This window comes from Athene noctua, chromosome 30, assembly GCF_965140245.1.
Source record: "Athene noctua chromosome 30, bAthNoc1.hap1.1, whole genome shotgun sequence".
Classification (NCBI taxonomy): Eukaryota; Metazoa; Chordata; class Aves; order Strigiformes; family Strigidae; genus Athene; species Athene noctua.
The window spans coordinates 659,601-671,393 of record NC_134066.1 but is presented as its reverse complement, the minus strand read 5'-3'; the positions used below and the strand labels follow the sequence as shown (position 1 = coordinate 671,393).

Genomic DNA, 11,793 nt, shown 5'->3' with positions numbered 1-11,793 from the left:
CACTGGAGCAGGGGGCAGCAGCAGGAGCGCTGCGGAGCATCCCCCCCCCCCTCCCGGCGCCGCCCTCCCTCCCGCATCCTGCATCCCCGGGCAGCATCCTGCATCCCTGGGTACCACTCAGCATCTCTGGGCAGCATCCTGTATCCTTGGGCAGCATCCTGCATCCCTGGGTACCACTCGGCATCCTTGGGCAGCATCCTGCATCCCCGGGCAGCATCCTGCATCCCTGGTACCCCCCAGCATCCCTGGGTACCACTTGACCCTTAGGTTATAACCCACATCCCTGGGTACCACCCGCATCCCCAGGTGTCTTCCCACACCCTTGGGTACCAGCAGCACCCTTGGGCCCCCCCTCCGGTCCCCTCAAACTCTCCTCGACGTCTGTGTGTGTCGGCCCCCCCCCGCGGCCCCCCCCGCCATGGCCGAGCCCAGCACCGAGTGCAGCATCAAGGTCCTGTGCCGGTTCCGGCCCCTCAACCAGGCGGAGATTCTGCGGGGGGACAAGTTCCTGCCCGTCTTCCAGGGCGACGACAGCGTGGTGGTGGGGGTGAGTGCGGGGGGGGCACAGGGACACCCCCCCCTCCAGCCTTGGGGAAGGGGGGGCACAGGGGATGGGGGAATAGCCAGGTTGGGGGGGGAATAGCCAGGTTGGGGGGGTAACAGGTCTTGGGGGGGGGGGACGACACAGTCAGATTAGGAGGGGGTAGAGTGAGGGGGGGGGCACAGGGACACCCTCACTCCAGTCTCGGGGAAGGAGGGGGCACAGGGATGGGGGCACAGCCGGAGGGAGGGGGGGGAATAGCCAGGTTGGGGGGTAACAGGCCTGGGGGGGAGGGCGTGTGACAGTCAGCTTGGGGGGGGTAGAGCCTGTTGGGGGGGGGGGGCAGAATCGCCTTGGGTGTGGCCGGTGCCCAAATGGGCCCAGCTCCCCCCCCCCCAGGGCGTTTCCCCTGCCCCCCCCCCCGCATACCCCTCCCTTACCCCCCCCAATTCCTTTTCCAAGGTTCCTGGCACTCCCACTTTCTCCCAGTCTGGCCCAGTGCTGGGGGCGGGGGGGGGAAGTGGGGGGGGGGGTGTTGGTGTTTACAATGAGCGGAGACGCCCTGACCCCCGGGGACAGCACCGGGCGGGGGGGGGCGGGGGGTTTTGCCGCAGATCCTGCCCCCCCACCCCCACCCCGCTGCGGCCCGGCCCTTTGTTAGGGGGTGAAGCCGGGGGGGGGAGGCTCAGAGATCGCGTCAGCCCCCCCAATATAACGTGTCTCCCCCCCATAACGCCCCCCCCCTTGCAGGGGGCCGAGTACGGGGCGGGGGGGGGGGGGGTGTTCTGCTGCACAGACGGCCCCGCCCGGTCTGGGCACCCCGACTCTGAGGTGGGGGGGGGGGGGGCCGGGGGAGGTGGAGGGTCCTTGGGGTGGGGGGGGGTGGGGGGGCAGTGGGGTCTCGGGGGGGTGCAGTGGGGCGGGGGGGGTCTGTGCCGGCCCTGTGGGTGGTTTTGTGTCGCTGTGCGGTTGTGCCGGCGCAATGCGGGGTGTTGCGGGGGGCGGTTGTGCGGAGGGGGGGGGGGGGTATTCGGGGGGGGGTGCGGGGGGGCTGCGTGGTGGGGTTGGGAGTGGGGAGGGAGGGGGATGCTGGGGGGGGGGGGGTGCGTGACTGCCGGCGGGCGGGGCGGGGCGGTTGTGCCTGCGCTGTGCTGCGGCGGTTGGGGGGGTGGGGGGGGGGGTGGCGGGGGGGGGGAGGGGGGGTGGCTGGTGTCGGGGTCTGTCCCCATGTCCCCGCGTCCGTGTGTCCCCGCGTCCGTGTGTCCCCGCGGTGGCTGCGGAGGTTCAGCACCGGGGCCTGGACAGCTCCCGGCCGCGGGGGGGGGGGGGGGCGGGGGGTGTCTGTGGGGGCGCTGGGGTGGCATGGGGGTGTATGGGGGGGCTGTGGGGGGGAGTTGAAGATCTATGGGGGTCTATGGGGGGCTGAGGGGTGTATGTGAATCTATGGGTGTGTTTAGGGGGGCTGGGAGCCTGAGGGGGGGCTATGGAGGAGCTATGGGGGTGTATGGGGAGACTGGGGGTCTCTGGGGGGGGCTGTGGGGCCTATAGAGGGGCTGAGGGGTCTATGGGGGGTCTCTGGGGGTGTATGGGGAGACTGGGGGTCTCTGGGGGGGGCTGTGGGGCCTATAGAGGGGCTGAGGGGTCTATGGGGGTCTATGGGGGGCTATGGGAAGGATATGGGGGTGTATGGGGGGACTGGGGGCCTGTGGGGTCCCATGGGGCCTGTAGAAGGACTGAGGGGTCTATGGAGGGACTGGGGGTGTATGGGGGGGCTGTGTGGGGGGGGTTGGAGATGTATGGGGGGGCTGAGGGGTGTATGTGAATCTATGGGTGTGTTTAGGGGGGTTGGGAGCCTGAGGGGGGGCTATGGAGGAGCTATGGGGGTATATGGGGAGACTGGGGGTCTCTGGGGGGAGCTGTGGGGCCTATAGAGGGGCTGAGGGGTCAGTGGGGGTGTATGGGGGGCCTGGGGGGGTCTCTGGGGTTCTGTGGGGCCCATAGAGGGGCTGGGGGGCCTATGGGGGTGTGTGGAGCTGTATGGGGGCACTGGGGGCCTGGGGGGCCTATAGAGCTGCATGGGGAGCCTGTGAGCCTATAGGGGTGTGGGGGGTGTATATGGGGGTGCCCGGGGGGGTGGGGGTGTCGGGGGGCCCCTGGGGAGTGTATGTAGGGGCTGGGCTATATGTGGGTATTCGGGGGGTCTGGGGTACCTGGGAGCCTGTGGGGTGTATACGGGGTGCTGGGGGTATGGGGGGATTGGGATCCCCTGCAACCTCCCACCCTTACTGGAAATCACGGGAACTTACTGGTTCCCTTGCGAGGGGAGCCCTGAGGCTGGCACAGCCCCCCCAGCACCTTCTGGGGGGTCTCTCCTGGCCACTGACCCCCCCCCCCCCCCGTGTCTCCGTGTCTCCCCCCAGGGCAAACCCTATGTCTTCGACCGCGTCTTCCCCCCCAACACCACCCAGGAGCAGGTCTACCACGCCTGTGCCATGCAGATCGTCAAGGGTGAGGGCTGGGGGCTTGGGGGGGCCCTGGGGGGGGGGGCCCGGGGGGGTGTCCTAGCTGGGGGACCCTCCTCCAGGGACACCCATATCCATGGGGACATTGGAGGGTGGGTGGGAGGTGACAGGAACAGGTTGGGGGGTGATGCTGGTATGGGGAAATGCACAGGGGGGTCCTTGGAGGTGTCCAGCAGGTCGGGGGGGGGCTCTGCAGGACTTTGGGGGGGTCACTGCAATCTCGGGGGGGGGGGGGGGGGGGCTGTGGGGTCCATTGTGGTATCTCAGGGGTCTTAATGGCATTGCTGGGGGTCTTGGTGATCTCAGGTTCCTAGGGGGGGGCAGGGAGCCCTTGGGGATCTCAGGGGAGTCCCTCAGGTTTTGGGGGGGTCCTGGGAGTCCTCAGAGGTTTTGGGGGGTCCCGGAGGGGCTTCTATCACCCCCCCACTCCCCCCAGACGTGCTGGCCGGGTACAACGGCACCATCTTCGCCTACGGGCAGACGTCGTCAGGGAAGACCCACACCATGGAGGTGAGGGGGCCAGGGGAGGCTCTGACGGGGGGGGGGGGGCAGCACCCCCTGGGCCCTGGCACCCCCCCTGGGTGCCCACCACCCCCCCACTCACCCCCTCCCCACCCCCCCACCCCCAGGGCAAGCTGCACGATCCCCAACAGATGGGCATCATCCCGCGCATCGCCCAGGACATCTTCAACCACATCTACTCCATGGACGAGAACCTCGAGTTCCACATCAAGGTTGGGACTGGGAGGGACTGGGAGCACTGGGAGGTCTGGAAGGTCAGGTCCTGACCCCCCTCACCCCTACCCTGACACCCCCAATTCCCTCCTATCAGGTTTCTTACTTTGAAATTTATCTGGACAAGATCCGGGACCTGCTGGACAGTGAGTGGGGGGGGGGCACTGGGGAATGCTGGGTGGGTACTGGGAGGCACTGGTGGCACTGCGAAGCTTGGAGGCACTGGGCAACACTGGGAGGCCCTGGATGGATATTGGGGAGCACTGGGTGTCGGTGGAAGGTGTGGGAGAGCACTGGGAGGCACTGGATGGACACTGGGAACACTGAGCGTGAGTGGAGGGTTATTAGGGGGCACTGGGAGAACTGAGTGTGAGTGGAGGGGTATGGGGGGCACTGGGAGACACTGGATGGCACTGGGAGAACTGAGTGTGATTGGAAGGGTGTTGAGGGGCACTGGGAGGCACTGGGAACACTGAATGTGACTGGCAGGGTATGGGGGGGCACTGGGAGGCATTGAATGGGCACTGGGAGCACTGAGTGTGAGTGGAGGTGTATGGGGGGGCACTGGGAGGCACTGGGAGGCACTGGGAGCACTGAGTGTGAGTGGAGGGGTATTGGGGGGCACTGGGAGGCACTGGGAAGCACTGGGAGCACTGAGTGTGACTGGAAGGGAATGGGGGGGGCACTGGGAGGCACTGGGAGCACTGAGTGTGAGTGGAGGGGAAAGGGGGGGCACTGGGAGGCACTGGGAGCACTGGGTGTGAGTGGAGGGGTATGGGGGGGCACTGGGAGGCACTGGGAGCACTGGGTGTGAGTGGAGGGGAATCGGGGGGCACTGGGAGGCGCTGGGAGCACTGAGTGTGAGTGGAGGGGTATGGGGGGGGCACTGGGAGGCACTGGGAGCACTGAGTGTGAGTGGAGGGGTATGGGGGGGGCACTGGGAGGCACTGGGAGCACTGAGTGTGAGTGGAGGGGTATGGGGGGGGCACTGGGAGGCACTGGGAGCACTGAGTGTGAGTGGAGGGGTATGGGGGGGCACTGGGAAGCACTGGGAGGTCCTAGGACACGTTGCGGGGGTCACCCCCCAGCCCCCTCACCCCACACCCCCTCCACCAGTGACCAAGACCAACCTCTCGGTGCACGAGGACAAGAACCGGGTTCCCTACGTCAAGGTGAGGAGCAGTTTGGAGAGTCCTTTGGGTGGGGGACCCTAAGGAGCACCCCCAGAGGGGGAGCTGGGGCCTCACCCCCCCACCGCACCCCCTGCACCCCCAGGGCTGCACCGAGCGCTTCGTCTCCAGCCCCGAGGAGATTTTGGATGTGATTGATGAGGGGAAATCCAACCGGCACGTGGCTGTCACCAGTGAGCGCCCTGGGGACGTGGGGGGGGGGAGATGGGACATGGCCGGGGGCGGGGGGGGGCAGAGTCCCTGTTGTGCAGGGTACTGTGGGATGTTTGGGGTGCTGAGGGGTCCCTGGGGCTCCATGGGGGTCCCTGGGGTGCTGTAGGGGTCATTGGGTACCTTGGGGTTCCCTGGGGCACCACAGGCATCCCTGGAGTGCTGGGGGGGTGTGGGACACTGTTGGGGGGTCCCTGGGGTACCACGGGGTCCCTGCAGTGCTGTGGGGGTCATGGGGTACCATGGGTGTCCCTGGGATGCTGTAGGGTCCCTGGGGTGCTGTGGGGGTCATGGGGTACCATGGGTGTCCCTGGGGTGCTGTAGGGTCCCTGGGGTGCTGTGGGGGTCATGGGGTACCATGGGTGTCCCTGGGGTGCTGTAGGGTCCCTGGGGTGCTGTGGGGGTCATGGGGTACCATGGGTGTCCCTGGGGTGCTGTAGGGTCCCTGGGGTGCTGTGGGGGTCATGGGGTACCATGGGTGTCCCTGGGGTGCTGTAGGGTCCCTGGGGTGCTGTGGGGGTCATGGGGTACCATGGGTGTCCCTGGGATGCTGTAGGGTCCCTGGGGTGCTGTGGGGGTCATGGGGTACCATGGGTGTCCCTGGGGTACCATAAGCATCCCTGGAGTGTTGGAGGGGGGAGACCTGGGATACTGTCGGGGGTGTTCCTGGGGTACCATGGGTGTCCCTGAGGTTCAGTGAGGGACCCTTGGGGCACTGTGGGGTCTCTGGGGCATCGTGGGGTGCTGCGGGGGTCCCGCAGGGTTGCGGGGGTCCCTGGGGGCCAGAGGCGCGGGCGTGCAGCCTGTCCCCGTGCCCGCAGACATGAACGAGCACAGCTCCCGCAGCCACAGCATCTTCCTCATCAACATCAAGCAGGAGAACGTGGAGACGGAGCAGAAGCTCAGCGGGAAGCTCTACCTGGTCGACCTGGCCGGGAGTGAGAAGGTCAGGGGGGACCCCAACGCTGTGGGACCCTGGGGGGGTTTCTGGGGTCTCTTGGGGAGCCCTGGGCTGGGGTACGTGGGATTGGGGGGATCTGAGGGGACTTGGGTGGAGGATGTCCCCAAGGAGGACATTGGGAGGGTGCGGGGGGGTCTGTGGGCTGTGGGACATTGGGGTGGGGGTCTTTTGGGGGGCTCCTGGTCTGGGGGTGCCCCCCTGAGCTGCCTGGACCCACAGGTCAGCAAGACGGGGGCTGAGGGGGCTGTGCTGGATGAGGCCAAGAACATCAACAAGTCGCTGTCGGCGTTGGGCAACGTCATCTCGGCCCTGGCCGAGGGCACGGTGAGAGCCCGCATGACCCCCCCCGCCCCGACCCCCTGCCCCAGGGACCCTGGGGCTTGGGGGGGGACCCCCTGCTGACCCCCCTGTGCCCCCCCGCCCCCCCCGCAGAAGGCCTACGTGCCCTACCGGGACAGCAAGATGACACGGATCCTGCAGGACTCGCTGGGGGGGAACTGCCGCACCACCATGTTCATCTGCTGCTCCCCCTCCAGCTACAACGACGCGGAGACCAAGTCCACCCTCATGTTCGGGCAGAGGTAGGGGAGGGGGCCGGGGGTGTCGGGGTGCCCCTGCACCCCCCTGCACATCAGCTGCGGCCCAACTGCACCCCAGGCACCCGTTGGGTCCCAACTGCAACCCAACCGCACCTCAACAGCACCCACTGCACCCCAACTTAACTCCACGGACCCATTGCAACCCAACCGCACCTCAACAGCACCCATTGCACCCCAACTTAACTCCACGCACCCATTGCAACCCAACCGCACCTCAACAGCACCCATTGCACCCCAACTTAACTCCACGCACCCATTGCAACCCAACCGCACCTCAACAGCACCCATTGCACCCCAACTTAACTCCACGCACCCATTGCAACCCAACCGCACCTCAACAGCACCCATTGCACCCCAATTGCACCTCATGAACCTGTTTTGTCCCCACTGCACCTCAAGAGCACCCACTGCACCCCAACTTAACTCCACGGACCCATTGCAACTCAACAGAACCCCATGCACACCAACAGCACCCCAAACACCCATGGCACTCCAACTGCACCCCACCAGCACCCACTGAATGCCAACTTCCCCCCAACTTCCCCCCATGTACCCGTTGCACCCCAACTTCCCCCCATGTACCCCTTGCAACCCAACTGCACCCCCGCAGCACCCACTGCGCCTCAGCTGAACCCCACCTGCGCTCCATGAACCCTTTGCACCCCAGCTGTGCCTCAGCAGCACCCCACGCACCTCTTGTACCCCAAGTGCACCCCACAGGCTTGTTGCAACCCGACTTCACCCCAAGAGCACCCATTGCACCCCAACATCACCCCATGCACCCATTGCCACCCAACCGCACCTCAAGAGCACCCATTGCACCCCAACATCACCCCATGCACCCATTGCCACCCAACCGCACCTCAAGAGCACCCATTGCACCCCAACTTTTCCCCATGTTCCCATTGCAACCCAACTGCACCTCAACAGCACCCACTGCACCCCAACGTCACCCCGCACGCCCCTTCCACCTCAAGTGCACCCCAAGCACCCCCATTGCCCCCCAACCTCACACCCCGCGGGGGGGGCTTCATCCCCAGACCTGCAAGGGGAGTGGGGGGGAAGATGAGCCCTGAGATTTTGGGGGGCACTTCAGGGGGGTCCCTGGGGGATGCTGCTTGGAAAGTGGGAGCAGGGAGGCCCCCAGTTGAGGGGTGCTTCCCCCCACCCCGCAACATCCAGGGCCAAGACCATCAAGAACACGGCGTCGGTGAACCTGGAGCTGACGGCCGAGCAGTGGAAGAAGAAGTACGAGAAGGAGAAGGAGAAGAACAAGGCGCTGAAGGAGACCATCGGGAAGCTGGAGGCAGAACTGAGCCGCTGGCGGAGCGGTGAGGGGGCACCCCAGTGTCTGGGAGGGAGAACACCCCACCCCTCCCCCCAAAAAAAAAAAAAAAAAAAAAATCAGCACCAGGTGGGGAAACTGAGGCCGTGTCCCCAGGGGAGGCTGTGCCCGAGACGGAGCAGCTGAGCGGGGCTGAGGCGGAGGCCGGGACGGGCGAGGGGCCGGGCACGGGCCCCGCCGGTGAGACGCCCCTCAACGACAACAGCTCCTCCATCGTCATCCACATCTCAGACGAGGAGCGTCGCAAGTACGAGGAGGAGATCCGCAAACTCTACAAGCAGCTGGATGACAAGGTGGGGACCCCCCCGCCAGGCCCCTCCCTGAGTCCCACTGTTGACGCCCAAAGACCCTTCTAGACCTGCCAGGGACATCCCCCCCACCCCCAGGACCCCTGAAACTCCCCGTGGGGACCTCCTAGGCCCCCCAGGACCCCCCCCCAAGATCCCCCCGACGCCCCCAGTCCCTCGGGGCCGGCTGACACGGACCCTCCTGTCCTCCCCCCAGGACGATGAGATCAACCAGCAGAGCCAAATCATGGAGAAGCTCAAGCAACAGATGCTGGACCAGGAGGAGGTGAGGGGCCCATACCTGCCCCCCCCCAGCCCCTGCGTCCCCCCATTTCTGCCCGACTGACCCTGTAGCCTCGCCCTGCTGGGACCCCAGACCAAGCCCCCTGTGCCCCCACCCAGAGCCCCCGGGACCCACTTGGATCCCTCTGGGACCCCCACCCTGACCCCCTGGATCCCTCCACCCTCAGTCACTGGGACCTCCCAATCTGACCCCTGGGACCCCCCCAAGGTGACCCTGCTGGAACCCCTCTGAGACCCCCGCTATGACCCCTCTGGGATCCCCACCTTGACGCCCTGGATCCCCCTTGGACCCCCTTGAACCCATCTAGGACCCCCACCCTGACCCCTGGGACCCCTGTGGGCCTCCCCTGACCTGGGACCCCCTGGATCCCTCTGGGACCCCCTTGAACCCATCTAGGACCCCCACCCTGACCCCTGGGACCCCTGTGGGCCTCCCCTGACCTGGGACCCCCTGGATCCCTCTGGGACCCCCTTGAACCCATCTAGGACCCCCACCCTGACCCCCTGGCCCCCTCCACCCTGAGCCTATGGGACTCCCCAACCTGACCCTGCTGGAGCAGCTCTGGGACCCTTCCCTGAGCCCTGGGACCCCTCTGAGCCTCCCCCACCCATGACCCCCTGGATCCCTCTGGACCCCCCAGGTGCTGGCAGCGGCGCGGGGGGGCGGGGAGGCGGCCCGGCGGGAGCTGGCGGCACTGAGGGCCGAGCACGGGGCGGCCCGGGCCGAGGTGGCCGAGGTGCTGGCGGCGCTGGAGGAGCTGGCGCGCAGCTACGACCGCAAGGCGCAGGAGGCCGAGGACACCGGGCGCCACAACCGCCGGCTGGCTGACGAGCTGGCCCGCACCGAGGTGACCCCCCCGGGAACCCCCGCTGCACCCCTGGCAGGCGCCCAACTGGGATTCCCAATGGGAGCCTACTGGGAACTCCCATGGGCACCCAACTGGGATCCCTAGAGATCCCCACTAGACCCCACTGGGAACCCCAAATTGTCTCATCAACTGGGAACTCCACTAGGACCCTACTGGGAACCCCCATGGGCACCCAACTGGGATCTCTACTGGGACCCCCAATTGCCACCCCCAACTGGGATCCCTACTGAGACCCTACTGGGCACTCCACATGGGCACCCAACTGGGATCCCTGCTGAGATCCCCACTAGACCCCACTGGGAACCCCAAAATGGCTTCTCAGCAGGGAACCCGACTGAGACCCTACTGGGAACCCTCATGGGCACCCAACTGGTATCTCTACTGGGACCCCCAATTGCCACCCCTAACTGGGATCCCTACTGAGACCCTCCCAACACTGGGAACCCCAAAGCGGGTCCTCAACTGGGAACGCTACTGGGAACCCTACTGGTGATGCTCAGTGTCCCATTGGGCACCTTGCCTTTCAAATGGGACCCAGACTAGGAAACAACTGGGACCCCCATTAACACCCCAGCTGGGCTCCCCAGAGCCAGGGCCCCTCCAAACTGGGACCCCTACACCCGGGCCCCAGGACCACACTGGGACCCCCAGCCTCTGATCCAGCAACCCCCAGAGCCCAGTCCCCCAGGTCCAAACTGGGACCCCCTGGGGTTCCCTGAAACAGGATCCTCAGACCTGGGACCCCCCTAAACCCCAAACCAGACCCCCGAGAAGGACACCCCCTCACACTGGAGCCGAGGGGAATCCCCCCAAAAACCATAGCTGAGGGGAAACCCCAGTGAGGGACACCCCCATCCCTCAAACCAGACCCCAAAGAGAGACCCCCCCCCAAAATCAGACCCCAAAAAGAGGGAACCCACTCAAACCACACCCCAAAACAGGGATCTCCCCACCCCTCAAACCAGATCCCAAACTGGGACACCCCCCTTCAACTGGGATGCCAGACTGAACCCTCCTGGGGGACCATGGGTGGGGCGGGTGGGATCTTGGGGTGCTGGGGGATGGGGGGGTTGTGCCAGGGATGCCAGGGATGGGGGTGTCAGAGCTGGGTGTGCCAGGGGTGCTTGGAGGCGCTGGGGGGGTGCACGGGGTGCTGGGGGGGTGCTGGGGTTCCAGGGGTGGAGGGAGTGCTGGGGGTTGCAGGGAGTTCTGGGGGTGCTGGGACGATGCTGGGGGTATGGGGGGGGGGATGCTTGGGTGGTGCTGGGGGGGTGCAGGGAGTTCTGGGGGTGCTGGGGGTGTGCTGAGGGGGTGCCAGGGGTGCTGAGAGGGGTGCAGGGAGTTCTGGGGGTGCCAGGGTTGCTGGGGGGGTGCCGGGGGTACTGTGGAGGGTGCTGGGGTGCCAGGGGTACAGGGGGTAGTGGCGGGGTTCTGGGGGGTGCAGGGAGTTCTGGGGGTGCTGGGGGGTGCAGGGGGGGTGCCAGGCTGCCCCGTGCCCGCAGGCGACGACGCTGTCTCTGGAGACGGAGCTGCAGCGGGTGCGGGAGCTGGGGGGGCAGCAGCGCAAGCGGGCGGCCGAGGTGCTCAACGGCCTCATGAAGGACCTGAGCGAGTTCAGCCTCATCGTGGGCAACGGCGAGATCAAACTGGTGAGGGGGGGCCACCCCCCCGGGCCGCACCCGGGGGTGCACCCACACCCGCGCGGCGCCCAGCCCACGCGTGCGAAGTGGCCGTGCCCGCGGGTGTGACACGCTGGGGCCACGCTGGGCCCGGCTGTGCGTGACGTGGCCGTGTCACGCCAACGCCGGGCGTGCGCCGTGCCCGTGGCGTGTCATACCCACGTGTGTGCCGGACCCGTGCTGGGCCGTGTGCCACGCGGTACCCATGCATGTGCTGTGCCCGTGCCATGCTTGTGCCACGCAGTACCCACACATGTGCTGTGCCCGTGCCACGCTTGTGCCATGCTGTGACATACCCACACATGTGTGCCGGACCCGTGCTGGGCCATGTGCCACGCGGTACCCACGCGTGTGCTGTGCCCGTGCCACGCTTGTGCCACATGGTACCCACATATGTGCTGTGCCCGTGCCACGCTTGTGCCATGCTGTGACATACCCACATGTGTGCCGGACCCATGCTGGGCCATGTGCCACGCGGTACCCACGCATGTGCTGTGCCCAGGTCACACTTGTGCCATGCTGTGACATATCCACGTGTGTGCCGGACCCATG

The 11,793-nt window shown here is 66.8% G+C and overlaps 1 protein-coding gene across 1 annotated transcript in view; it reads left to right on the top strand.

Annotated features, from left to right (window-relative positions):
• KIF5A (kinesin family member 5A) overlaps positions 1–11,793 on the top strand; it is a 14,521-nt gene continuing 2,728 nt past the window's right edge. Inside the window, exons 1-15 of the mRNA XM_074929411.1 lie at positions 1–547; positions 2,962–3,049; positions 3,500–3,573; positions 3,693–3,797; positions 3,896–3,944; positions 4,915–4,970; positions 5,074–5,161; positions 6,020–6,144; positions 6,379–6,483; positions 6,592–6,740; positions 7,941–8,089; positions 8,200–8,396; positions 8,608–8,676; positions 9,335–9,541; positions 11,065–11,211. Coding sequence (XP_074785512.1) covers positions 419–547; positions 2,962–3,049; positions 3,500–3,573; positions 3,693–3,797; positions 3,896–3,944; positions 4,915–4,970; positions 5,074–5,161; positions 6,020–6,144; positions 6,379–6,483; positions 6,592–6,740; positions 7,941–8,089; positions 8,200–8,396; positions 8,608–8,676; positions 9,335–9,541; positions 11,065–11,211 — 1,737 coding nt within the window. The 5' untranslated portion in view covers positions 1–418. The remainder of the gene's footprint in view (positions 548–2,961; positions 3,050–3,499; positions 3,574–3,692; positions 3,798–3,895; positions 3,945–4,914; positions 4,971–5,073; positions 5,162–6,019; positions 6,145–6,378; positions 6,484–6,591; positions 6,741–7,940; positions 8,090–8,199; positions 8,397–8,607; positions 8,677–9,334; positions 9,542–11,064; positions 11,212–11,793) is intronic.